The 26672-nt window shown below is 41.9% G+C and overlaps 1 protein-coding gene across 1 annotated transcript in view; it reads left to right on the top strand.

Moving 5' to 3' along the window:
• The window catches only part of FSTL4 (follistatin like 4), a 212119-nt gene that overhangs the window by 8428 nt on the left and 177019 nt on the right, over nucleotides 1-26672 (top strand). The window contains exon 3 of the mRNA XM_066196935.1: nucleotides 7332-7365. Coding sequence (XP_066053032.1) covers nucleotides 7332-7365 — 34 coding nt within the window. The remainder of the gene's footprint in view (nucleotides 1-7331; nucleotides 7366-26672) is intronic.

Raw genomic sequence — 26672 nt, 5'->3', positions numbered from 1 at the left:
TGCAAAGCATCTTATTAAACACTGAAATTTGACAGCCACCTTCTCCCATTCCCTGCTTTCCCTGTGAGAGGCTGATTTCCTGTGCATGCTGAAGCTAAGCTGGTTTTGCCATGGTTCTTGGGGCAGACTTTGCATCTCCTTTTCTGAGCCTAAAACGAGCAGTGCTGCAGGTCTTTATCAGCCCTTCCAGGAGCAGAGCTCCTCTAACACAAGTCATCACAGAGCCGCATTTTGGAAATTTAAATTCTGTGTTATGTTTTCTGGGGCACTGCTGGTAGGTAGCTTGAATAACATTGTCCTAGCTTGATAGTGTGAAAGTGGAGAATAATCCTGTGTTGTGGTACATGGAGAGCTGTTTTGTGCTGCACTGTTAAGTATTTCGATGTCACCAAGCTCCTGAGCAGTGACAGTAAAGGCTGGCAGGCGTTCTGTGGTCTGCTCAGGGCTACAGAACCATAACTGCTCTGTGGGTTTCTAGAAATACTTAATTGCTTTAATTTGCCTTTCGTGCTGTGCTTTTTTTGCCACCCATCCTCCTACCTAAGAAGTCTCAGGAGCCCGTGCACAGCCCCCCACGCTCCTGTAGGGAGAAGAGCTGTGTCCCTGGGGAAGCTCCTCTGCACACAGCTCACAGGTGATGCTCCATCTGCTCATTTTTCAAGGCACCATAACTTCCTTCTTGCTGGCATTTGGCAGGTATTGGCTCTGTTGGCTTGGTTTTTTTCATTAATTATTACTTGAAGGAGAGTGTAGGTTCCCCATCCCTGGAAGTGTTCAAGGCCAGGTTGGATGAGGCTCTGTGCAACCTGGTCTAGTGGAAGGCGTTCCTGCCCGTGGCAGGGGGTTGGAATTGAATGATCTTTAAGGTCCCTTTGAATTAAAACCATTCTGTGGTTCTATGATTCTGTGGCATGTGAACTGCTTAAAATCTCCAAGAATAAATGTATGGCAAACAGCTGGATCAGACCAGCCCTTCAGTGCCCTCCTGCCCAGAATAAAGCCCTTCTCTGGAGTCCACTCACAAACCTCAGCTGTGCTTGTCTAAGAATATCAATTATTGCTGAAATTTCTAGTTATATTCAGATTCTTAAATGTTGCATCACTTGCTGCTGCATCTGAAGACCACAGTAGGTTATTCTGGGCAGCAAGGGATTCTTAGGGATGATTTTGGGCTCCTTCCCCCAACAAAGTCATGTTTCGTAATCTGACAGACTAGGAAAGGATTGTTTTTGGAAGCAAGGTAAAAAATTGCAAAGGCTTTTGATAAAAGCTTCTTGCTTCTAATTTAAATAGAGACACCATTTCAGAGGATGAGCTTGGAATAAAACAGGCACAGTGTACAAATTTTATGTACAGTTGAAGATCTTATATCCTGGTATTTATTTTAACTGTTAATAGTAGTAATGTATTGTGAGTGTTCTTCCTGCTTTTCAGTTTGGAGAAAGGAAGAAAAGAATCAGATTTGAATTTAAATCTATACTGTGGTACAGCCTGCTCCTGTTTCAAGCATTAATGAAAGTACAGGGAGACAAGACTGAAGTTTATTTTTGTATCACTTTGGTATGCAGTGATAATTCACTCCTTGTTACCTGCATTTATGTGGTATCTCTAACAAGCAGTAATTGCTTTTTTGTAGTGCATCCTAAATCTTAACAGGTATATTATCCCTGTGGAGATGAGAAGCTTTTGCTCTGAGTGCTGGTTACCAGAGCATCTGCAGCTCAAGGTGCCGTGGAATGTTTTGATAATATTTATATTAGGCATGCTGAGGTCCTTCCTCTGCATCCCCAACCTCCCTCTCCACTTTATCCTGCATACTCAGAGGGCTTAATAAAGGCTGTATCTTACTGCATGCTCTTGTGCTTTTGAAGCACTAGAAAATATGAAAATTGGAACAGGGCAGGTACTGTACACTTGAATAACAGCAGAAAATTAGAAGAATTTTGGTTTTCATAAGTGGTTATGGCACAATAGTGAGCGTCAGGGATTGTCAAGATCCGTCTAAAGCACAATGTGAAGATAAAACCTGCTTTTTTGCAGTCCCTTACAGAACAAAAATCCTGCTTCCTTTATTTTTTCAAAAACTTCTGGTAGGATGCAGTGTGTGATACCTCGTGGTGATCCTGCACTGCCCAGTTTCCTGGGGGCTGTCACCTTCCAGCCAAGAGAACAGACCCCTGCTGCTGCATGGGAGCAGTTTGTGGTGCACTGGATGTTAATGACCTTGAATTTGGGGTGCTTGGATGCTGTCCCTGGGGAGCGGGGGGATGAGGGCTTGTGGTGCCAGGGTCTGTGCTGAGCTGTGGCACACACTGACTGCAGGAATCAAATTTCAGTAAGTTTTTCTCATGTCACAGATGAGCAACTGTGAAAAATCATACTGAGATAGGGAAATGCTGATAAGATTCTGAGGAAGAGAATAAGACCAGAGTAAATCATGTTGCAAAAATAAAAGGAATCATGACACTCCACTTGGTTATGATGTGGCAGAGGGTTAGACTTTCTGAAACTCTGTTCAGAAGCCACTCAGCCTTAAAAGACGAAATGTTGAGCAAGTTTGGTTTTTTTTTTTTTCTAAATGTGGCATATTCTCCTTTGAAACAAAGGTTGTATCATTAGTTTCTAAAGGAAGACAGTTCTACTTGAAGTAGTTTTGATCACCAAGCACGGGAATTCTCAGTTTTTTAGATTAGCAAGGGTACATCCACAAATTTGGGATTTCTAAAAACAGCTGTCCCATGAACTTCCCCATCACAATGTGGAAATTTATGGAGCTAAACCCAGGTTTCTCATCATGGTGTCCAGAAATAGTAGCGAGTAAAATCAGAGATGCAGCAATTATCTCAATTAGCTACCGTATGGATGAGCAGATGATGCTGTGTGAGACATCAGAGTTCTTCTCAGTGTTCATACCAGACAGTACAAATGTGAATTGCTAGTGTCCATACTGACAGCAAGCTTTCTCCAAACAGTAGCATGTGATCTATTTTCTTTTCTCACGCCTGATTTGGAAAAAAAAAGAAAAAAAAAAAAAGAAAAAAAAAGTGGATGTTCTCTGCCTGATTAACATGGGTTTTTAAAAATATTCTGTATTCATGACTGTAAACAGAAAATCCTGATTGTCAAACTAAGCTGTGTATTAGTCATATACTGTGCTGATGCTCCAGTCCCCATGCAGAGTGTCACACCAGCCCTGTGCTCAGTGTCAATTCATAGAATGGTTTGGGTCAAAACTTGTCTAATTCCTCCCCCCCCCGCCATGGGCAGGAACACCTTCCACCATCCCAGGTTGTTCCAAGCCCCATCCAGCCTGGCCTTGAACGCTCCAGGGATGGGGCAGCCACAGCTTCTCTGGTCAACCTGTGCCAGGGCCTCCCTGCCCTCACAGGGAGGAATTTATTCCTAGTATCTCATCTAAATCCATCTTCTTTGTGTGCCTCCTTACTGGAGATAAGGAGGAGAAGGCTCTGAAGGGAGGAAAAAAAAATACATGGCCTGGTAATTTATTAATAGGAACAGCCACTTCTTTATTAATTTGCTAAATGAGTTAAGACTGTATATTTAGAATTTGTACAGCAGTTAGGCTGATCCTGAGACCAGGTCTCTGGGGAACTGGAGTGTGCAGCAGTAACATCTGATTTATTGTGAGATCCAGCATGAGCCCAGCTGCAGGGACTGGGTTTGATTTATCTGCTTGCACTGCTGTGTCTCCCACAAAGGGTCTGGTAAGGCCAGCAATTCAGGGAACTTGTGGATCTGGAATGTTACCTGTTCTTCTGCATCTCTTCATCTGCAGCATTGTTTTATTGCTTTTTTTCTGCTTGTTGGGGGGTGGGGGGGGGGATGGGGTTTTTGTTTTTGTTAGGTTTTTTTTTTTAAGTTTTTGGTTTTTTTGGCAAAAACCCCAAAATTAAATTTTACCCAATATTAACCCAATATTAATTTTACCCAAACCCAATATTAAATTTTGGTTATAAAAAGGGGTGCCTCCTGATTAAATCTAAATTAGTATTAAAGGGCAAGAGACTGAAACCATTGCAAGGTTATCCAATGGATTACTGGGCTTGGGGGCAGTTGGGATCTCTTTGGTATCTGCTTTGGTGATCCATGCTCAGCATCATTCTCTACTGGGATTAGAGGCCAGTAACAAACAGGGATGGGAAATGCACACCCATGTGAAAATCTCTAAAGACTGAATTCATCCTGGGGAGTGTTCAAGGACAGGTTGAGTAGAACTAGTGGAAGGTGTCCCTGCCTGTGGCAGGGGGTTTGGAACAGGATGAGCTTTATTGTTCCTCCCAACTGAAGCCGTTCTGTGATTCTGTACAAAACAGCCTGAAAGCTGTTTTGCTGCTTGTACCCATTGCTGATGACCACTGTAATCCTGTTTGTGGCACACTGGGTACCAAGCACTGTTTTGTGTTGTGTATTCCCTCAGCGTTGTTGTGTTTTAGCTCCGCACAATGAAGTTCCCAATGCTCTGTGTTTGTTCTGAATGAAATCTGACTTTTCTCTTGGACTCTGCTCAGCCATGGACCCGTGATTCATCATTAATCAGGGGATGTAACATAAACTGGCTCTTATGCATAGGCATTCCTTTTGTAAGAGCAGGAAAGGGCTTTGTGCAAGCCAGTTGTTAAATCCCATCAGGTTCACACAGGTGTTGGTACAACACACTGCAGCTACAGGGGAGTGAAGCAGTGTGACAGCAGGTACTGAACTCTATTTGGTTTTGATTTTCATTGCTCTTAATCCAGGTAAAAATATTTATCATCCTTGATGACCCTGGGGTGCTTGGTCTTTTGGAGAGGCAGTTTTTCTTTAGCTACATGTCTGGTGGAAACAATCCTGAAGCAAACAAACTACACTGATTTCCACATAGTGATTCGGGACTTCAAATGCAGAACAGAAGGGTCTTTTGTTCTGTACTCAATTGAGTAACATTAAAAAATAGGAAATAGGTGCTAAAAGTGAACCTTGACAAATAAAACTGTTGTATTGCACTAATGAAGTACTATTTAAAGCGGTACATGAAGAAGTTTTTTAGAAGGAATGGAAAATACAAACCAATTTTTTTTCTTTCAAAGCAGGTGATTTATGCTCTGATAAAATTAGGTTTTTAGTTAAAGGAATTTGCAGTCAATAAATGGTGCCCATGGAATAAGTCTCATTTATAACCATCTGCTTTATGGCTTCTGCAGAAAAGTATTCCTCAGGCAATGCATTCAAGAACTTTGGTGTCATTTTTATCAAAATAGTTTGGTTCTCTACTGGTATCACTATTAAAACCTCTGAAACCGCTGTGTGATTTTTTTTTTTTTAAACTTGAGATCAGTATCTTCTTCAAGAGAAATTTACCTGGAGCTGCTACCTTTGTGTGCTGCAATTTAAGCTCTGCTGTGGCTGCCAGATATTTTTCCATCTTTTTGTGTACCCTCCTGAAATCTTGAGCATTCTCAGTGTCATTGGAGGTTTCTCCAGGGAAGGGATGTTTTGGGGGACACACCAAGTGCTGCTGTTTTCCCAGGAATGAGAAAACATTCATGAGAAAAAATGTAGCCTGGCCTCATGTTCTCCCATTGCAGTTCTAACGAGCTTTTTTTTCCTCTGAACCCTTCATCTGTTTTTTGGGATAGTTTATATTCATCAGAGCTTACAATTAAAAGGGGAAAAGAGTAAAAGAAGGGAAACTTTGAAGACCATCCTTTGTCTTTCATGATGTCTGTGTAGAGATGGAAATAACAAAAGGGCATTTTATAAAAGTGAGATGATCCTTGGATGTTTGTTTAATAGAGTCTTGATAGTCTATTTCCTTTTGATCAATATAATAGTTGTAATTAGTTTTAGTGTTTCTAAGCTTTTGAACTGCAGAGAATTCAAACAGCTTGTTAGTGTGAGGGACTCGGGGGAACCTTAAAAGTATTCTTCCCTTTTGCATATGTTGCATGTACACAGGCCTAATGATAGCAGCTGTAGCTGAGGTTTTTTTATCCTGTGCCCCACCTCTCAAACTAATATTTTGAAAACCTCAGAGAGGTCCCTGGAGTATAACTGCCTGCACAGCTCAGAGCTCTGCTGCATAAAGAGGATAAATGCTTTGAAGTCTGTACTAATCCTGAATGCCATTTTACATATTGCTCAAGATCACTGAGGGAGCATCCTACAGGGAATAATGACAGTATTTTTATAAGCAAATACCCATTTTTTTGTTTATCCCCTTCAGCTGACTTGAAGGGTGCCAAGGAGACCATTTCTGCTATTCTGATCCTTCTCAAATTTGGTGAAAGCTTTGTTTTGAGGAAGGCAGCTTGTGGTTGTGTGAAGGAAAGAGAGGCATCATCTGCTGCCTGCACAGATGATGGCAAAGGCCAGTATAAATTGTCACCATGTTTCGGCCAGGACAAAGTGGGTGATATGAGGTGGCCTCTGGGCTGGAGGAGACCTCAGCTGTGGCTCTGTCCTGCCCTGGGATGTTCTTGGAGGGGTCAGGAGGCAGAAAGGAGCATTTCTGTAGGCAGTAAATGGGTCCCTACAGCACTGCAGTGTGTGGTGCCCAGAGCCTTCTCTTCTCCAGGCTGAGCAACCCCACCTCTCTCAGCCTCTCTCCACAGCAGAGCTACTCCAGATGGTCGTCACAGTTCCACTACTTCTAATACTGGCTGCAAGAAGTAACTCAAACTATGGAAATTTGGACATATTTGTAATTAACCCATAAATAATGTTACTGTGTGGAATTAAATATTTATTCCTCTGAAGTCTCACCATTAGTATAAGCAGATAGTGCTTCCTGGGAATGCAATACCTTTTGAGATATTGTTGTTTTAAAACAAGTTTCTGTATTAGAGATGGTTGTGATGATTTACAAGGAAATTGTGTGCATGGGTTGAAATGAGTCCTCAGCTTTCAGCATGAGTAGTCCAGTGTCTTTGAAATTATTCAGATATTTGAAGAAGCCTCTGCTAAAAATAGCTGTAATGCCTCCTCCTTCCTCAGCCCCAAATCTTTGGTGTAGTAATGATAACCCTCCTAACTGCTCCCTTTTAACAGCAATGGAGGGAAAAAAAGAGTCCATTTTCAGGACAAATGTTGTGTTTTACAATGTAATTTATCACACAGAGATGAGTAATTTTAGAGGTTGTATTTATCCACTAAATATCTGTGGACAAACTGAAATGTGGGCTTGTAATTACTCCTCAGTTATTGTATTGAGTTTCATAGATGCTTGCCTGGGTCAGTAACTAATGTTTTTAGGGGGGTTTGTTCATCCTGCCTTTGAACAATTCTTGTGTTTAATAAAAAACACCACAAAAAAATTCTCTTTTTCCTTATAGGACTCCAGAAGGTTTGAAGTTACAAGAAGAAAAGGTAGGAAAACCAGTTTTCTTTCAGTGTGTGTGTTGGTGTTGAGTATTCTTGCAGTAACTTTTTGAAACAAGCATGAGTTCACACTCTTGAAAGGTTGTGCTGCTGTGGGTTTTCCAACAGTCTGTGCCTGGCACTTGTCTGACAGTTCTTCATGTTGCAAACTGTAGATTTATTTTTTTTTTCCCCAATGAAAAGCTGCTCTTTTAGCACAGAATTTCATGATGGTGTTGGGTGTGCATGTCAAGGTTTGGGTGCTGGCAGGACATCTAAATGGCTTTAAGCTGAAGGAAGATAATTTTGATTACATGTTAGGAAGCAATTCCTCCCTGTGAGGGCAATGGGGCCCTGGCACCGGGTGCCCAGAGAATCTGTGGCTGCTCCATCCCTGGAAGTGTTCAAGACCAGGTTGGAGGGAGCTTGGAGCACTCTGAGATAGTGGGAAGCGTGGCAGGGGGTTGGAACTGGATGAGCTTTAAGGTCCTTTCCAGCCCAAAACAATCTGTGCTAAACTCGAAACCTGGAGGATTTCAGGGAGAAAAGTGTGCAGCCAAGGCTTTCCATGCCTCAGCACAGCTCAGCTCCACCCAAAGGTGCATTGGTGCTCTGAGATCTGCTCCTGGGAACTCTGCTGCCCCAGGAACTGATTGGCTTTTGCCAGGAGTGGCTCTTTGATGGCTCCTGGCAGCGGGGGTAGAATTGGCCATCAAAGAGCTCATTCTGGTTATCATTAATTTTGATTTTGTTCAGCAGATGTTTTCTGGATGAGGCAGTTGCTTTCCTCATCTCTCTTGCTAGAATGTGAAGCAGGTGGCACTCTCCTGTTCAATGGATTAATGCATTCCCTGTTCCCTTCCAGCAGCTTCTTGAATTGCTTCAGGCATCCCATATGTTAGGAAGGGGTTGTAACTACCAGTGTTTTACTGCATAAGCAAAGAAGGTCAGGTCCAAGGGTAACTTTTCATTTGGGCAAATAATCTTTTTTTTTTGTTGTGATTGTGTCTTTGCGGGCTTTTTCTTCTGTGAGGCTGAGACAGCAGAGAGGCTTGAATTAATTAAAAATGCAGCTATCGCTAAAGGTGAAGTCTTTAGTTTAGATGTCCAGTGCATGTGTGTGTTTGATCAAACTTCTGCCGCTCTTCATGAAGAAATCCAGTTCTATTGTACTTCCCTCAGTCTTAAGCTGAGGAGGGCTCTGAGGTGGGTCAAGGCTGCTTTGGGATGCAGAAAAGATTTTTGGCATTGTGGATGTGAACACATTTCAGTCATGCTCTGGCTGTAGTTTGTTGTGCAGTTCATTAAAGGCATGGAGGCTGAATCCAGTCTTGTGGATGTACCTCTAGTCCTTTTTCAGATCTGAGTTCTATTTCCAAAATTTTCTTCCCAGTGAAAGTAACCAACACATATGAGAGCTTAAAGACAGCAATATTTGAACTCAGGATTGAGTTTGCAGATGGTGTACTTGGAGAATGTAACTTCAGAGCAATAACTGGATTTGGAGATCAGCCAAACTTCCAGGCTAAGTGAGGCTGATTTCTCATTGCTTTCAGAGGATGGGTAGGACTTAACTTTTATTTTGAGGAGTAAAACCATATTTTTTTTCAGAAGTGAATTCAGAGTATTGGACTTCTCTGTTAGAAGCTTAGATCCATGGCTGGAATGAAGGGGATGGCAAAGGAGGGAGTTAAGATGTATAGATAAATTTGGCTTATGCCCAGCAAGGCAATATGTGGATTATCAAGTCTGGCTGAAGAACTGCAAACTCCTCAAAAGTCAAGAAAATGCTAACAAACATGGTAAATACCTCTTGATCACAAAAGCCTGTGGATTTGCAGAGCTACCTGGGGATTTTCTGCAATGTTTAAGTATCTTCCTCTCTGGAGTTATTCCTCAATAGTGCCTGTAAAATAATTCAACTAAAGGCTCCTTCAGAAGCCTCTTCAGTATTAAAATGTGCACAGAGCAGATAGCATTTGGTGTCAGGAAAAAAGTAACACGAGGGTCAGGATGTTATGCACACAAAAGGATTTTCTATAAATTTTGTGATATGGTATGAGGTGACTTTAAGATCCAGTCATTTTTCCCCCTAAAAATGGTAATTTTTGCAGATAATGGTTTTTACCTGAGGAAATTAGATGATTGGAAGAGATTGGAAGTTGGGGGTTTATCCTTGTTCTGTTCCTTTGGTAGAAGTTTTGGTTTTCTCTTAAAAAACTGAGAAATGCCTCGTAGAAACATCCACAAATGTGAGAGATCAGCAGACTTACTCTATATCTGCTTTTATTATCCCAGGCTTATGGATCATCCAAGATGATTAAAAAAAGAGCTTTCGGTGAAAGGAGGGGCAATCCTGGTTTAGACTTTTCAGAATCTTTCTTTCTTTTGGGACAAAAGGTTTGAATCCTTTAGGTTTAAAGCCAACACTTTTCTTTCAAAGGGAACAAAGCCTTGATTGTTGTTGAGCATGAGAACACTTTTTTCCTTTTTTAGTTGTGGATGAGTGTAGTCAAACTGGGGAGGCTTTTGGTTTCCAAAGTGTCAGGATTACGTATGCTGGGGAAATTTTGAACCTGCTCCAAAGCCCATTACAGTCAATGAATGATTTTTCCTTTGACTTCCATGGCATGAGATCAGCAGTAATTACATGATCTTTTAATTGCTGTAGTATGGAGGAGAGATGCTTCCCTGACTGCAGCTGGCAGCCACCTCTCAGTGATATTTGGAGACTGATTTTCTTCTCAATTGAAATGGAAATGGCTGCAGAACTGTTTTGTTCCTGGGATGCCTAACTGGTGTGCAAATATTACACTTTTTAATAATTTTTTAATAAAAAAACACCAATATTTTTTCTAAATTCACTTGAAATTTGGCTCTGAGTTGGTCACACATATGACCCACTGTGGTATCCATCTCTATTATGCTCGTGCAATGGAAACCAGAATGTGGGGTAGGGTGCCAGGTTTTGTGTTGTGCTTTGGAAACAGACAAACAAACTCCCAACCAGCCAAAAACCTCAAAACACAAACTCAAGAAACCCCAGCATGTGATAAACAAGCACAGGATTTGAATACCATCCCTCTATATTGTTCTGTTGAACTAAAATCACAGGGCAAATTTGGGCAGGCAGATTTTTTTTTTTTTTTTTTCACTAACTGAATCTTTTCTCTTTTCCCATTTTTGTTATTTTTTTATAATTTTTCCTGTCCTTAGTGCACAGGAAAGGGGAATGGAGCCAAAAGGTGAATAACCTGCACACTCCTGTCAGCTGTCCAGTGTAATACTGCAGGAGAGCAGATAGGGAAGAGCAAAACAGGAGTAGGGAGCTGGGAAAAACAGAAGTTTGTGCAGATCATGTGGACACAGCAGACGTTTAGTGAAACGGGTGAAATGTTAGAATGGTTGGGGTTGGAAAGAACCTTAAAGCCCATCCCATTCCACCCCCTGTAATGGACAGGGACCACCTCCACTGTCCCAGGTTGCTCCAACCTGGCCTTGAACACTTCCAGGGACGGGGCAGCCACAGCTTCTCTGGACAAGTGCCAGTGTGTCACCATCCTCACAGAGGAGAATTTCTTCCTAAAATCTACATAATCTGAGGAGAAGATCTGATGCAGGAAACTGGGAGACTGAAGGGTGTGTATTAGATTGGAAGAAACACAGGACCAAGCTTGTAGAGAGCACCTGCAGACATTAGGCTGGACAGTGGCAGGGCTTAATTTTAAAGACTGGTGACTTTTCCCTGTGTAATGAGTGTACATGAATGCATAATACTTACCTGTTGCTGTAAATTACTCCATACAACTTATATATGTAAAAGCCACATACATTTGTGTCTATCAAAATCCCCATGTCTGGCAGAATAGAACCTCCAGTGGTTTGCCCAATTATTTTAATGGCAAGAACACAGGAACTAATTCTGCAACTTCTGGAGCTGACAAATGTTCCCATTTCAGTTGGCACTGTGGGGCTGAAGGATGCTGAGTACTAGGACAAATTGTCTGCTGAGTAGAACTATGCCCAAGCATATGTATAGTCACATTAAGCATGAAGAGCCAGGTCTTCAGTAGATTGAAATAAGCAGAGCTCTGCTGAATTAATGGGCCACCTTTGCTTTTTACTAGCTGAGAATCTAACCCAAGTACTTAAAACTTTTAATTTGTTTTTGTTGTTCACAATCATCCGTTCAACAAATTAGTGTCAAAAGATGCTTTTGAAACCATTCAGCCAAGAAATGTTCAAGTAAATTGCTTCTGCTCTGACCATATAATCTTATTAAATGAGACACAACTCTAGATTTTTTCAGACAGATGACATCACACTGCCATAAAGATACAAACTTTAAATATCTGGTTTGAATTAAAACTTCTTTGAATTGCCACTTCTCTGAGGTTTTCATGAGCTCTGTGTTGTGGATGTCCTATCTGTATATATTTATTACAGATACAGAATCCTCATTGTTACATTTTGATTCCTAATCACAATGCAGAGCAATAGCATATAGTGCACCCTGAGCTTTCCCAAGTTGCCAGAGTTTTACTGAAAAATCCCTCCATCAATTAGCAGTGGTAGAGGATCCAGCCAACAGCTTAAGAAATATTTCATTGTTCTCCACTTGACATCAATTTTTATGTCGTACATGAAAAACTGACTCATCGTTATAAAACAGTAATGCCCTTCAGAAATTCTCTTTACTTTGTCCTTTCTCTTTGCACACTTCATATTTTTGCCTCTCCATGGAAGAAAACAGGCACTCCAAAATTGGCAGGATAATTAAGTTGCTCTCCTGAAATCCTTCAGGACCACAAAGTGGTCAGCTCTAATTACTTTTGTAGTAAATCACTTATTAATTTCCCATTATATTGGTTTTTTCCTATTACTGGAATATTTTACATGTTTGTTGTACTGGTTTTAACAATTAGTCAGTCTTAACTTCAAACAAAGTTTTTTGTCTCTGCCTATCTCAGCTGCTTTATTTTCATAGAAAGTTTTATTATCTCTGGCTTTGCCATTCACTGACAACATATGCTTTGAAATCTGATACCCAGGGAAGGATATTTGGGTCAAGATATTAATCTGATATTTAGTGCCTGTTTTTCCAAGCTTATGAAACCACTGTTTTTCAGCTTTTTTTATACTTCATATCACTTGAACAGCCTAGCCCTAGTTGGGAAGGGGCAAAGTTGTTTGCTCCCACACATCTATCAGCAGTGGTGTTTAATTATACTTGGCATATTTAATGCTTTTAAGTGGCAGGAATTAAAAGAGGGAGCAAAACCATGTGGAGGGGGAAGAACCTCAAATAATCAACACTTTAGCCAGCATTAGGCACAGTAGTAAATTAAACAGGAGTGTGGATGCTCCTGGGCAGTGTTACTATTGCTGTTTGTATTGCACATATGTCTGGGACCAGGAGCAGAGAATTGCAGTTCAGACAGAGACTTTCTGAGCAGCTCCTCAGCCAAACAGGGCTGGTCCTGGTGGTCACATTTGGCTGACAAATGACTGTTCACAGAGGTGGATTACTTCTGGAAATGTGAGTTCAGCCATGGTTTAGCCCAGCTTTGCCATAGGCATAGCAAACCCTTTCATGCCCATCTCTCTGACTGGTGGAAACAGTGGTTTTGCAGAGTTGAGGTTCTTGTGAATGGATCCATCAGTTTCTGTAGTTGAGTACTTTGGGGCAGGAGGAGGAATGAATTCTCTTCATGGCAGAATGGGCATGACTGTTTACTAAGTAAATAGAGTGTGGCTTTGCTAGAGCAGCAGATTGGTGGACCTGAAGGAGCTGAAGTGAAAACTTCTTGAGTGGCAGGAAATCAGGAAACAGTTTCCCAGCAGCAGGTCAGATCAAGGAGCTTGTAGACAAGCTTAGGAAGTGGACAGACTTCAGTTCCCAGTGTGTAAGAGGGAGAAGATGGAGATGAGCCAGAACTCCATGAGACCTTGTGAGGATTTACAGGAAGATACAAAATAACATATGTATGTATTCTATACTACCATACATCATAAAAAAGTATCCCCAGTGCAGAGTGCTGAAGTTGGATATGCCTGAAGGCATCTCTCTTTTTCCATCTGAAATCAGAACAAACTGTGATGGATTGGCAGCTGAAAAAGCTGCTTGTGCTGTTGGCTTCTGTCATCCCTCGACTCCACAAGCTTCTCTGCTTTTTCCATCTAAACTGGGAAGTCTTTTGGAAAATGCTGCTTTGTCCTACAAACCTTGTTTTGGCTGCATCTTCAGCCTCTCCAAAGCACTTTTCTCCAGCTGACCCAGAGCTGTAAAGCAGGACTGGATTGCACTGGTCTTTAAAGATAACCCATCTTTAAGAATAAGAGGACATATTTTCAGACAAACGGGCTTTTCTTCACTTAAGTATCATTAGCAGCAGCCAGGTTGAAATACGGTGAGGTTTGAAGTTGTGTTGGATTTGAATTTTTTGGGTTTTTTCAGTGGTGCATTGCTCTTTCTGTGAAATTCTACTTTTGTGTCCAGCCACATAACTCTGGTGAAATGCTGTTGTTACAGAGAGCATTGCATGATGCAGAAGCCCTTCTCATGGGGTGCAGACAAGTGATGCTGGCACATGATATTGAAAGGTGCAAATGCACTGTAAACCCAGAGCTTTCAGACCAGCTATAACATAAACTCAGTTTTAAAAGTTGAATAAAAAACCAGAGCAGATGTTTCTGATAATGGCAGTAGAATGTAATATATAAACACTCTCCAACAAATCAGTTTATCCTGCATGTCTTAGACATTGGAAAAATGAGTAAAATCAGACATTGAGGCAAAAGACTGGGATTGATTCTGGGTCCGGTCAGATTTCTGAGTCATGATTTTTGAACACACTACTAGTATACTTAATATGTGTAAGAGCACGGTGTATTTTCAATTTCAGACTTAATAGGTTTCAACATGCCGTTTCTTCCTGAACTGAGCTTTAACTGTGAGGTGGAGCAATTAGGTCGATATTATTGGAGCTTCAACTCACTACCCAAATATGAGCTGAAAATAAGAGAGGAATAACCCTCTGTGCTTTCTTAGTTCAAGTTCTTGCTCCCAGGTGGTCCTGGCCTCAGCCTGTGGAAGATGGAGGTGTTGAGCCTGTCCCTGGGTTAGGGGTGACATCTAGGGGTGGTGGTTCATGGCAGGGGAGGCCCTGAGGGAGCTCTGGTGGACTCTCCTGGAGGTGCCCAGGGCAGTTGCTGAGGCCATCAGCAAATCTTGCAGTGCTGAAGTGTGGGGCTGTTATGTTCTTGCAGCACACCCTGCTCCAGCCAAACCCAGCAGAATCCCAGAATGGTTTGGGTTGGAAGGGACTTTAAAGGTTACCTCGTTACAGCCCTCTGCCATAGGCAGGGACACCTTCCACTAACCTGGGTTGCTTCCAGCCCTGTCCAAGCTGGCCTTGGACACTTCCAGGGATGGGGCAGCCACAGCTTCTCTGGGCAACCTGTGCCAGGGCCTCCCCACCCTCTCAGGGAACAATTTTTTCCTAATAGGATGTGAAGAATGAACTGTTCAGGTGTCTGGTGCCAAAGCCATGTCCCTGGCTGCTGCCATAGCAAGTACTCTGCTTAAGTTAGTGGTTTTCAGGGGGCCCTGCTTTGTGTGTAAATGGTTCTTTTGGACTTTACATTTCTAAGCAAGATTTCATTTCAGTAATTAGCATGTGTCAGTATGTTTTTTAATAAGAACTTAGGAGCCTGTTAAATGGTCCAGTTGTTCTTGGTGCTTGGGAAAGAAAAATCTGCTCTGTGTAAGGTAATGTAATTACTTTTCTAAAGGAGTTTTTATTATGCATCTAATGTACATTTACTGTACTTTATAGACCCAAATAAAACCAGAACAGAATGAATAAGGCATTTTAGTCCATTGAGTAAATAAAAGATGTAAAGCATTTATAAATATGTATTTAGTCAGCAGAGCTGATTGGCCACTCCACAACTGCTCCAATGTCTCAGTAATCCAAGTTTAACAGCCTTCCATAAATATTTCCCTGTTTATCATGGGACAGGAGTTATTTATCCATGCCGTGCTGCTTGCTTGTGTTTGATGAGAACTTTCGAGGAATATTAGACAGGTTTGTTGTTTTGCATGTAACATAGTGAATACTGTGTGTTTATGAGGTAGCATGAGAGTGATCCTCATATTTTTGTCCCCATCTCCTCCTCATTATTATCTCTGCCTCTCCCTCATAGGTGGTATGTCTTTCTGTCATTCTTTCTGCTCTCTCAGTTTTAGTGAGGTTAAGATGTGCCTTCTTTTTGCTGGACTTCTAAGTTCTGTCTGATAAAGTATATGCAACAATGTGGCAGTCATTAGGGCTGAATATCAGCCCAAATGCTTTTTCTAATTGAATGTAAAACTATTTGATTAATTTCAGGTATCATGGAACTCATCCAGTAACATGTTTTACGAGGATGAAAGTAGCATATGTGAAAAGTGATTCTGGACCTATTGACAAGGCTGGATTTTGGCTTTTAAATTTGTTCAGCACAGGGGGCCAGCTCTGTTATCAATGTATCTGTTCCTGGAGTTTGTGTGCGCAATAGTTATTGCAAAGGCTGAAATCTATCTTGTGCAGCCAGCAGATAATAGCATCAAATTATGCTCTAGCTTGGAAAATAAAAAATACAAGAAAAAAGTGTTGTGTTTTCCATCTGCAGATTTGGAAATTTTTCAAAATGTCACTTCTTACAAGATTTCAATTTAGTTTCTCATTGCAACTGCAAAGTAGGTGACAGTGGCATGCAGTGCCCCTGCTTCTAGTTGTTTTGTTTTTCCCACTGAAATTCTATGATGTGAATTGCCTGTAATAGGATGTTTTTCTTTACTTTTCATATCTGAATGCTTTAAAGAATATTTTTCTCTCAGTTATTGACGTTAGGTTTTTTTATTATCCTGTATTTGTTTCATAGAATTATTTTTCCTTTACCCATACTTGTTTTCCAAAAACTAATAGTTTTCCCTAATTTACATAATAGTCATATTTAGGTTTTAACTCCTATTGCTTGTTACATACAGAAGTTCATCAGCTGCTTTTAACAGAATCAACTTTGTGGCAACCCTTATTCCCTGGGAAATAGAGTCAGTGAAGCCAGAAATTGGAAACAGCCCTGTGCAGCTTCTCTGCTGTTATCAACTTGTCCAACTCTGTTGGCGCCAGTGTCAGTGAGGGATGATCCATTGCCAGAGACATTTTTATGGGAAAACACCAGTTTGTGGAAAGGGAGGGTGGCTGTGGTTTGAGCAGATATCCCAGCCTGTGAGGTGCCTGTGTGTGCACCCCAAGGTGCTGATGGGATTTCCCTGGTGTGCTGGACTTGAGATCCAGGCTGCATCTGAACACTGTGCGATGATGAAATAACTTTCTGTGTGACCCACAGAAAATCCTGATAAATGAAGAAGTACATTCTCCCAACTCTGTCATAATACTTTAAGCAATGACTCTCAGCAGTGGACAGGATGAGACCCTGAGTGGGTCTGTCAGAGAGGGGCTCATGGTCTCACTGCTCAGGGTGACTGGGCTGGTGTGCCTGTTCCTGATGCTGATTTTGGAATGAGCAGCTGGAGTCATAGCAAAGTTGGAGAGAAGTACAGATTTTTTACATGCTTGTAAAATCAAGTCGGGTTTTGCCATCATGATGCTGAACTGGCCAGCCAGGGCTGCAGTGTGTGTGCTGGATATAGGATATAGGACTGTAACAGTTTCTAGGGGGCTGGGGGTCTCAAAACCAGTAAGGAGCAACTCTTTACTGTAAGGCAGAGCATGTGGATTAAGTCAAAGCCCTTACCAGTACAATAAATTATCTGGAAAGTCCTGACTGCTCCTCAGTACTACATGGTATCCTGATTAGAGCTAAGTCTTCACATAAAGGCAGCAGGAAAGGAGCAGAGACACTAGAAAGAATCTTTTTTTCCGTTTGGATATATAATAAATGCTTCCTGCATGGGGAGATTTGCATTTGGATGACACCTCTAAGTATATTCCAAACAGGTCAGCTGGATTAGAGACAGTGCTAAGTGATCATTTTTGGGGAGTCACAATTTGTATTATCACTGGATCATCGTAATAATTCCTGGGAAGCATGGAGGTGCTGGTGAAGTAATTGGGCACTGAGTGAACTTCAAAAAGATTTCTGTTTGACTGTGAGACAATGCTGAGAATGACTCTTTCATCCCTTTAATGCTCACCCAACATAAATAACATCACCAGAACAAGTCCTGCCTGATATGTGTGTCGGGCATTGCAATCCCCTCTTCAAAGGAAGTGTGTTCATCTGGCCTTGTTTATCACATCTGTTCCCTCTGATCAGATGATCCCGTCATCATTCAGACATCTTTAACTGAGCGCCCCCTAGTATTCTAAAACAGAAATAATAATTACAGCCCTCTGTCTTTGCAGCGGGCAAAAGCTCTAATGTGATTGTTTCTCAGGATGTGGTTTGTTCACTAGAGGGTGAGAGGCTGTTCTTGTCGGGAGAATGGCGCTGCTGGCCTTGCTGAACACCTTTGCACAAACATGGATTTCCCTCTGTTTGGGAAACCTGTGGGATTATTTTCAGTTTCAAAATGGCCCAGCAATTAATATTTGGAATTACATAACTGAAACATATTTTATTGTACTCACTTCACAACAGGAACACGATGAAAACCATTGAAAGTATCCAACTTATTTTCCTTTGCATCCAGGAGCTAATTTTGACTCAGCCCTCTACCCGTGGAGTTTCCATTTCACTTTCTTGAATTTTTAGCAATAATTTTCAGACCTCCTTTAAACCAAACCTGGTGTATTCCCAGGGGACCAGAGGATTTCAGGGAAAACAGCAGAGCAATTCCTTTCAGGAAGCTAACTGGAAGCAGGGAGGGGCGGGAGGGGGCCGGTGGCTCGGTGTGTGCGTGCCCCCGTTGCTGATGTGCTGATCAGCACACGGCTGGTGTAAGCAGGGCCCTCCAGAGAGAGGCAGCTCCAGCGGGAGAGCCCTTAATATCCAGCCGTTCTGTCAGTGGGAGCTAAGCATAGTGCACTTATTTAATTTAGACGTTAAATCTCTTTCTTAGCACAAACAAACACTCCTTTGCTGGCTTAAAATTCTCCTTGCCAGCTGTGCGGATGGAGCTTTTGTCTGCGAGTCTGCTCTTTTGGGAAGGGCTTGGAGGGGGATGTGATCACAGAAATATGGAATTAAGGCTGGAAAAAGCCTCTAGGATCATCACATCCAGGCATTAACCTGGCACTGCTGTGTCCTGGGAGCTCTCCCAAGCCCTGTGTTGACCCATGCTGGCTGGTCACCTCTGGGTGAGGGGTCTGCATGGCCTTGGTGGCTCCAAGGGCTTTTAGGTCTTTAAGTAATTAGAGGCAGTTGGTCAGAGCTGCTCTCTGGGGTTTGCCACTGAAATAAACAGGCAGAAACTCAACCCCAAACTAGATGTTTTTAGCTCACTTGCAAAATCCCATCTCCAACATGTAAACAGGCACTCTCTAGCATTGCTTACAGGCAAAGTGTATTTGAGCAAGAATAAGATAAGATGAGAGAATAATTATTAAAACTGGGATTTGTGCTGGCTTAAATACAACAAGGTTTCTTTGGTTTTTTGGTTTTTTTTTTTACTTCTGGTGAGAAGGGGTGATATTTTGCATGTTCATGAACAGAGATGAAGCTAAGCATTGTCTAGATCTTCAGTGAAAGAAATTCCTCACTATTTGATGCTACACATGCTGCAGTAAAAATGAATGTTATTTCCCACTATGTTAGTAAGTTAGTACTTCTTTTTAAGTACTGGAAAGATTGCTGGTACTACCCCTGTTTTTCTACAGGCAATGCCATATGATAAAAAGAAGGTCTGAGGTTTCCAGGAACATATGCATGAGCTACAGGCAAAGTTTTCTAAAGCCAAAGGGTTGTGTTTTGTTTAACAGGAATCATTTAGTCCTTGAGAAAACACACAAACTTCCTTTTTTAAGGTCAGATAAAAATCTGTTTTCTGTGCTGCTAATTTATCAGGCACTAGAATATGAAGGTCATGGTTTGTAGGGAGAAGATATATCTTTTACTAAACCAACTGAGAGAGAAGGAAATGTGGGAAGCTCTTGAGCACAGGAATTGTTCATCGGGTCTGTAACATTAATGGCAACTGTCAGATAGTGAATTCACTCCCTTTATACTTAAACAGAATTTGATGGTTTTAAAGTTAGTGTAAACACAGTCTTTTTACTTGCTATCAGAATCTAATGATGTGCGTTTTCCAGCTCTTAAGATAAAAATGGCTTTCAGGTCTCCCGTGCTTATCTCCTTTGGGATTTTTTGACAGATTTTTTTGTTTGGTTGGTTGGTTTTTTTGTGGATTTTTTTGGTCTTTCCTTTTTGAAAGAAAATGTAACTTTGGTTATTGTTTTCTGTGATGCCAACTGACTGTAGAACTTGGATAAGAGTGGGATTTGGCAGCAAAATCTTTGGAAGTACACTGTAATGGGGGGAGGTGACAGTGGAGTCTGAGATGAGCATGTTTCCTTTTTCCTTTATTTACTTTCTAGCTTAAAATTGAGATTGGATATTTCGGAATTTTCTTGTTGTTGGTAGCGTGGATGAGGCCACCCTGCTGTGAGTGTCCCCTACAGTCATGCTATAAATTCATTCTGTCCTCTTGAGAGTGGGCCCAAGGTTCCCATCTGTGCAGGGGTAATGTGTGTCATAAGGAGTGCTGCTGTCTTCATGCTGTCATATGAAATGGTTTAGATTGGATAGTAGGAAAAATTCCTTCACTGGAAGGGTTGTCAAGCCCTGGGCAGGGCAGTGGTGGAGGCCACATTCTCATGGAGAGATTTAGAAGGCATGTAGATGTGGCACTTGGGGACATGGTTAGTGGTGGGTTTGGCAGTGCTGGATCAATGCCTGAACTCAGTGATCTTAGAGATGTTTTCCAACCTAAACATGTATCTGTTTCTATGTTCATGTGTGGATGACAGCATGGGGATTGCTGCTGACTGCCCAGCGTGTGGCACAATCTCTGCATTAGCTGTCTGGCGTGTTACTTTGCCCAGAGCTAGACCTGATTTGGGAGCTGGGCTGTTACAAGTTAAAATTCATGGAGCAGATACTTAGATCAGATGATGTTTGTCAGGGTGTGATGCTGCATTCCCAGATCCCAGCTCTCTGCCTGTGGGTGCAGCCAGGCTGGCCAAGATGCCAGCTGGCACCAAGAGGTGAGGGGTTTAGCTGCAATTCTCTGCTTGTTTCTTGCACTGAGACCTTGGTCAGGATTTAATAGGAATTAAGTCTGATAGAAGAAGTTGAAAAGTAGTGGTCACTTCTTTAGTGATGCTTTTTCCCCCTCAAGATTTCCTTCTTCTGCGTCCTCTGACTGGAAAAAACACATGAAAACAGGGTTCACTGAAGTGCAAACATCACCAAAGCTGGTGCGATTTCAGAGATGAAATCAGCTGAAAGCTAATTATCAAATTATTTAACTTTCTAGTACTATCACAAGTGTCAATATCCTCTAATTTGATAGTCATGATGTGCCTTTTTCCTTACAGAGTGTTAGTGAATCCTTTAGGTCTCGCTGCCTGACAGTGGCAGTCTGTCATTGTAGCTGATCCAATTCTATTGACTCCAAGCTCTAAATAATTAAAATTGGGTGCTTATATTAGGAAATAAAAGGCAAAAAACTTCAGTAGCAGAGTATCCTGCAACACTGGAGTGCAGTTTTTAGCATTTCCTTCTGTAATTTCCTTTCCAGCATTTCCTGCTGTCTCTTAGTTTACAAGAAAGATGTGACCCTCTGGGTGAGATGGGCTGGTATTAGTGAGATATGCAGTCCTAGTTCTTAGTGTAATTGCATAATTATTTGTGTGAAAAAGTGAGGGTTTTTTTACATGGTGAGAAGAAAGCTCCACTCTCTGGGTGGGACTAATGTGGAGCATGTTTTAATGTTTCACTTGGAGGAGGAAAATGCACAGCAAGGAGCTTCTGCTGCTGTTTCTTGCCGTTGTTTGTATTTTGTTTTTAAGATTACGAGCGCAGCAAAGTGGCTGGTCATTGAAGGCCATGAGCCAAGACCCTATCCCTGACATATCATGTCTTACTAAAGCTTTTGAGGAACCAAAGCAAAATACCATGAACTAGAATCTCCTGGTGCTCGAGAGGCTCCATCTATTCTGGTACTTCCAGTAGCAGAAGGAAAGGAGAAATTTTATGAGAGTGGCTAAAAATAGTCTTATTGATTCCTGCATCTTAGTTAGTCTTGGTGATTTCTCTGTATGCAAACCTCGTTCAGTCGCTATTTCCTGCCTTTGTCATGTTTTCAGTGAGGGAGGTGTAAAGGAAAAGTAATATCAATGGACCTAAATACCAGCTGTTACTGGAGAAGGTGGTATAGCATTGAAAAGAGCAACAGGGAGATGCTGGCTCCTCTGGGGTGCTGGTGCTCCAGTGCTTTATCCTGTATCAGCCCTGCTTGTGCTGAGTGTATGGATTTACCGGGTTTATGTGCATTATTTCAGCAATAAGTTGCTTTACTTCGGCAAGTCAGGGTGTAACTGATAAACCTTTGGTCTTTATAGGTTTGGATACCCTAAGATGTATCTTGACTACCTTGAGTCAGCTATAGCTGAGTGACTTGGATGCATTAATAATTTAACTCCTAGTCACACAATTTTAAAAATAACAATTCTTTGTATATTTATGTTGACTATATGCAAGTTCACAGATGGATTTCTGCATTTTATATTGAATTTTATTGACTGTTGGATTTTTTACCCTAAAAGTCACTGTGTTAATCATAGCAAGTAACCTTTCTCATGTGTGAAATGGGGATAACACTGGGTAAACTTAGAAATGTTGCGTGGGGTGGTTGAAGTATTTTGGTCTCTTTAAAATAAAGCTGTGTGCGTGTGTGCCAGCAATGTACTTTGCTTTCTACCCAGGTTCAGTGGATCAATGACGGGGCCAGGTACAGAAAGCTGCTAAAATTACTGATGGGTTGGGGGCCATCAGTTAGTTGGATCAGAACTTTCCTGGTATCGATGTGTGGGGTTTGAATATTCCTCAGCAGTACCCCTTGCAAGGTCTGCAGGACATCTCTCACTTAAGTGACTGATTCTGAGTGACAGTGGGTAGGCTGTCACTCGGACTGTTGTCTCCCACTGATGGATGTGTAGAAGGAAAGGCATGTGGCAGGACCATGATTTGCCCATCAGAAGCCTAGAGTGGAGACCTCCGTGCTTGCTGAGGGCATCATCTGCTGTGCTTCACTGGCCCCTTATCCAGTGGGGCTCCTTTCTGCAACACAGCTCAGACTGAAGTGTCCCTGATACCGTCAGATGTTAAATACAAAATTATGTGTGGATATTACATCTTTGGGAACCTCACTGAAATGTCTCTGGTTCCTGCTGTGCCATCTTTGCAATACTGCAGCATGTGTGGGTGGGCAGGGAAAGGGATTCTTCAAGTCTCTTAAGAAAGAGCTTCAAAACTTCTCTGGAAAGGAAGGAAACTTAATGGCTAAAGGAAAGTTGATGGTATCCCCCATGAAAACAGCAGCAAAATGGAAAGGCTGCCAGGGACTCTTCTTGCTGCAGGAAGGAAAACTGGGAGGGAGGTTCAGGAAGGTGAGGGAGATCTCAGTTTCTATCCTGTAACAATTAGAAAGGGTGAGAGAGATGAGTGAGTGGAACAAAAGGGAAGCAAGTCCTTGGGAAGGCAAAAGCCCCAGGTGTAGTCTGCTTTACCAACTTAAAACGTGACTTACATAGTTATTCATGGAGATGAGGCAGTGACTTCCAGGGTGGTAGGAGATGGATTTGCTTTCTGCAAAAATGACTTGCCAGGCAGCTGCTGGTGCTTTCTGGTGCTTTCCAGTGCTTTTCCTTTGTGCATGTTTGGAGCCAGTGGTTTTCCTATTGAAGGACTCAGTAGAATAAAGCTTGACATCCTTAGGTTCACTCTAAAGGGAAACACAGGGCATTTTAGCATGGCATGCCCTGACAGATATTGGCATCCTTTCAGTGCTGGCAGCTTGCTTTGTGCTCTGGTCCATAGGGTATTGCTGGCCTCACTTCTGCATGGAAAACTGTCCTTCTGCCCCAAATTTCCCTGGAAGTCATGGCCTCCTTCCCATGACCCTGCAGCATTGCTGTGGGCCAGGTCTGCTTGCTGAGCTGCCTTCACTCCCCTCAGCCCATGCTGCTCACTCCGTGTCTCTGGCAGCAGCAGTGGGAGTTGTGTGCCTGGCTGTGTTTGCAAATTTGGCCTTTAGCTGCTTGGTTTCCCATTTTGTTGACGGCTGGAGAGATCATACAGAACATACAGAGGGACGTGGCTGTGTGCAGTGAATAATGATGAAATGCCTGGGTTGTGGTACTGCTTGAGCTTGGTTTGAAAGAGAACCTTCGTGGTGTTTGTGTTCAGAGCTTCTCTTGAAGCAAGGGCAAGCTTAAAGGGAAGGAAAAAGTGACAGAATTTCACATCCCAGCCACCACCTCCCGGAGCAGCACCCCTCTGTCCGTCAGACATCACAGTGCCCCTTCCAGAAACCCTCCCTACCTTTAGCAAGTAGCACTAAGAATGCTGGAGGTGAATTATCTTTGGAGGAGAACTCTGCTGTCAGAGTGAGTATGACTGCTCTGTTTAGCTGTGCTGAATTATTTTGGATAGATGTTTCTGTGGTATGGACCAGCCTCCAATGACTCTGTAATAAACAGCTCTGCAAAACATCTTCTTAGAGCTCTCTCTGGGGAAGGCAGTGCTTGCCATTGAGAGAGAGATGAGATTGCAAGGGCTGCACTTACCTCCCTTAAAAACAGCTAAACATTGCAACAGCACACGGTAACAAAGTGTTATCCCGGTATTTTGTAACAGCTTTCTTTGAATGGAGCAAGGCTTTGTTAATACTTTAGTACTGGAGCAATACTCTACAGCTGACATTTTCAAAATCTCTTCAGTTTTGTATTTCATTATTTGAACAGACCTTACACATCCCTAAAGGTTTTGCTTTAGTAAAGGAAAAGCAGATGTGTGTACATGTGATCCAGAGTCATGAAAGAATATGGGTATGCACACTTGCTTTTTTTTTTCAAACAGGAGATTCAGACAGAAAAAACATCTTTCTTTCATGGCCATGGGATCTTCCATTCAGTTAAACTAAGGGACCCCGTATCCTGGGAGTGCAGGAACCTGGAATCAGGAGCCTATGCATGCATTTAGTGTAAATGCAGTAATGCTTGAACCAGGAAGGCATGACAGCAACCCACCAGCTCATCCCATTTTCAGTACTGGCTGTCCTGGATTTTGCTCCTGGTTTCTTACCTGTAGGAGGTGAGAGAAGACTGAATCCTTTACAGATTTGTCCGTGGTCACGGGGAACACAGAAAAGGGCACATGGTGGTATCAGCAGGAATAGATCATAAGCACAGTGCTTTATCTAGGGCTAGTGAAGATTTTACCACAAATAATTCATCTGCTCTGTCCTTCTTATCTCTCCCTCAGCCTTGCAAAATGTATTTCACAAACACAGTGTCTCCCTGCTTGAGCCAGTTATCTGCCTTTCAACAGCTACTTATTCTTCCAAAGTACTCTATTACTGCTTGGATTTGATTTTTATATGTATACAGTCATTTTGCTATTGTGCTGCTTGTGTGTGGATGCAAAACTGCCTTAGCTCCCTGCACTCCATCTCGCTGCAGTATTGATGTTGCTGTACATGGTGGTAAAATTAATTAAATTATGTTCTCTATTTATGAACTAGTTTATTACTTTAATTATTTATTGCTACTACAGCTAATTTGATTTAGGCAATATTTAGTTCTGTTTAAGTAACTTCATTTAAAAAACAAACTGCTGGTTTGAATTCATTGGCATTAAGAACCTGTTATTGATTAGTTTGGCCTCAAACTGTTTGATGAGGAGAGTGGCTGTGTGCCATGCTAAGCCTTCAGCCCAGAATGTTAACAGCAAGCTGCACTTATTTTTCTGGGAATATTTCTTTGGAAAGTGGATGAAGACTTGCAGGCGTGTAAGGAAAGGGAAAGCACTTCAGCAATTTCTGTGGCTTGAGCTTATCTTTATAAAAAAGAATGAAGTAAAGAATGCAGAACTGAATAACTGCTATACATCTCCCACTTTTGTACCGCCATCACAGTGTTCAGACATGCCGTTTACTACAGGTTTTTGTTGGGAATTGATAATATCACCTGTAGTGTTGACATTCAGTCTGCTCATCTGTGTATCTCTTCAGTTCTGCTCTCCACTTTGAAGAGCTTAATTCAAAATCTATTAAAATCAACCATAAGGCTTCCTCTTTCTCTTTATTTCATGCCATGGCTCCAAAGACTCCCTGGCTTTTCTCTGTGTTACCACTTCCTGCTGACTCTTCATGATTTAAAGATGAAGAGATTAAATGGCTTTTCTTCTACCATCTCCAATTACCTGTGATAAAGCTCAAGGGCTACACTTGAGAACAGAAAACAAAATTCTCGTTTGTAAATTAGAATTCAAGGATGGTTTGTGGACTGTTCCTGAGGGGTGATCCTGCTTTTCCCTTCGTCCCATAGTGACAGTCTGTATTTTGTGACATGCCCTACCTTGACCCTGCAAGGCTATGTCCAGAGGTGAGGAGATTATCTTGAAGACTTTGATGCCACTTCTTTTGCTCTACAGTAGCCCCTCTGATCACAGTCTTTCTCTTTGGAAATGAAGAAAGCCAACATGGTCCAAAGGTCAAGTGATCTTTTCAGGTGGTCAGCCCCACAGCACTGGGTTTGTTTGCAGCCCATTGGAACATGTGCCAGTTCAGTTCTCCTGTCACCAGGCCAAGGAGGTGCTGCAATTTGCAATTTCAGGTCTTTGCCTCAAATGTCACATGTGCTTCCCAACAGATATAAAATGCTGTGGGTCCTCGTGGTTTTCTTCTCTTCTTGAGATGCACGTCATCCTTTCTTCTGTTCTTGAGCTTCTCTATGGGAAAGTGAAGGGTTGAGGGAAGCTTTTCTGTAATCTCCTTACTCTGATGAGTGTCTATTGTGGTTTGACACTGATAACATGTTTAGGAATTATCATCAAAACCACATTAAGCACACAATCTTCACTTAGAACAACAAAAAAAACTAAACTAAACAGAATGAAAAAAGTTCCCCCACACCAGATCCAACAATAATCACACCACAGAGCAAAAAAGACAAATTACACAAAAATCCACCCCTGGACCCTTCACTGTAATTATGATGCAAATTTCCTACTATAATTCTACTTAATAACATGATTCAGTACTTGTTTTGCCCATTATTTTCCCCCAATTAATGTCCTCAACT

Source organism: Chamaea fasciata, unplaced genomic scaffold, assembly GCF_029207755.1.
Source record: "Chamaea fasciata isolate MVZ Bird 193981 ecotype frontalis unplaced genomic scaffold, bChaFas1.0.hap1 SCAF_15, whole genome shotgun sequence".
In the NCBI taxonomy this organism is placed as follows: Eukaryota; Metazoa; Chordata; class Aves; order Passeriformes; family Sylviidae; genus Chamaea; species Chamaea fasciata.
The sequence above is the reverse complement of the archived record's forward strand: the minus strand, read 5'-3'. Positions and strand labels throughout refer to the sequence as shown.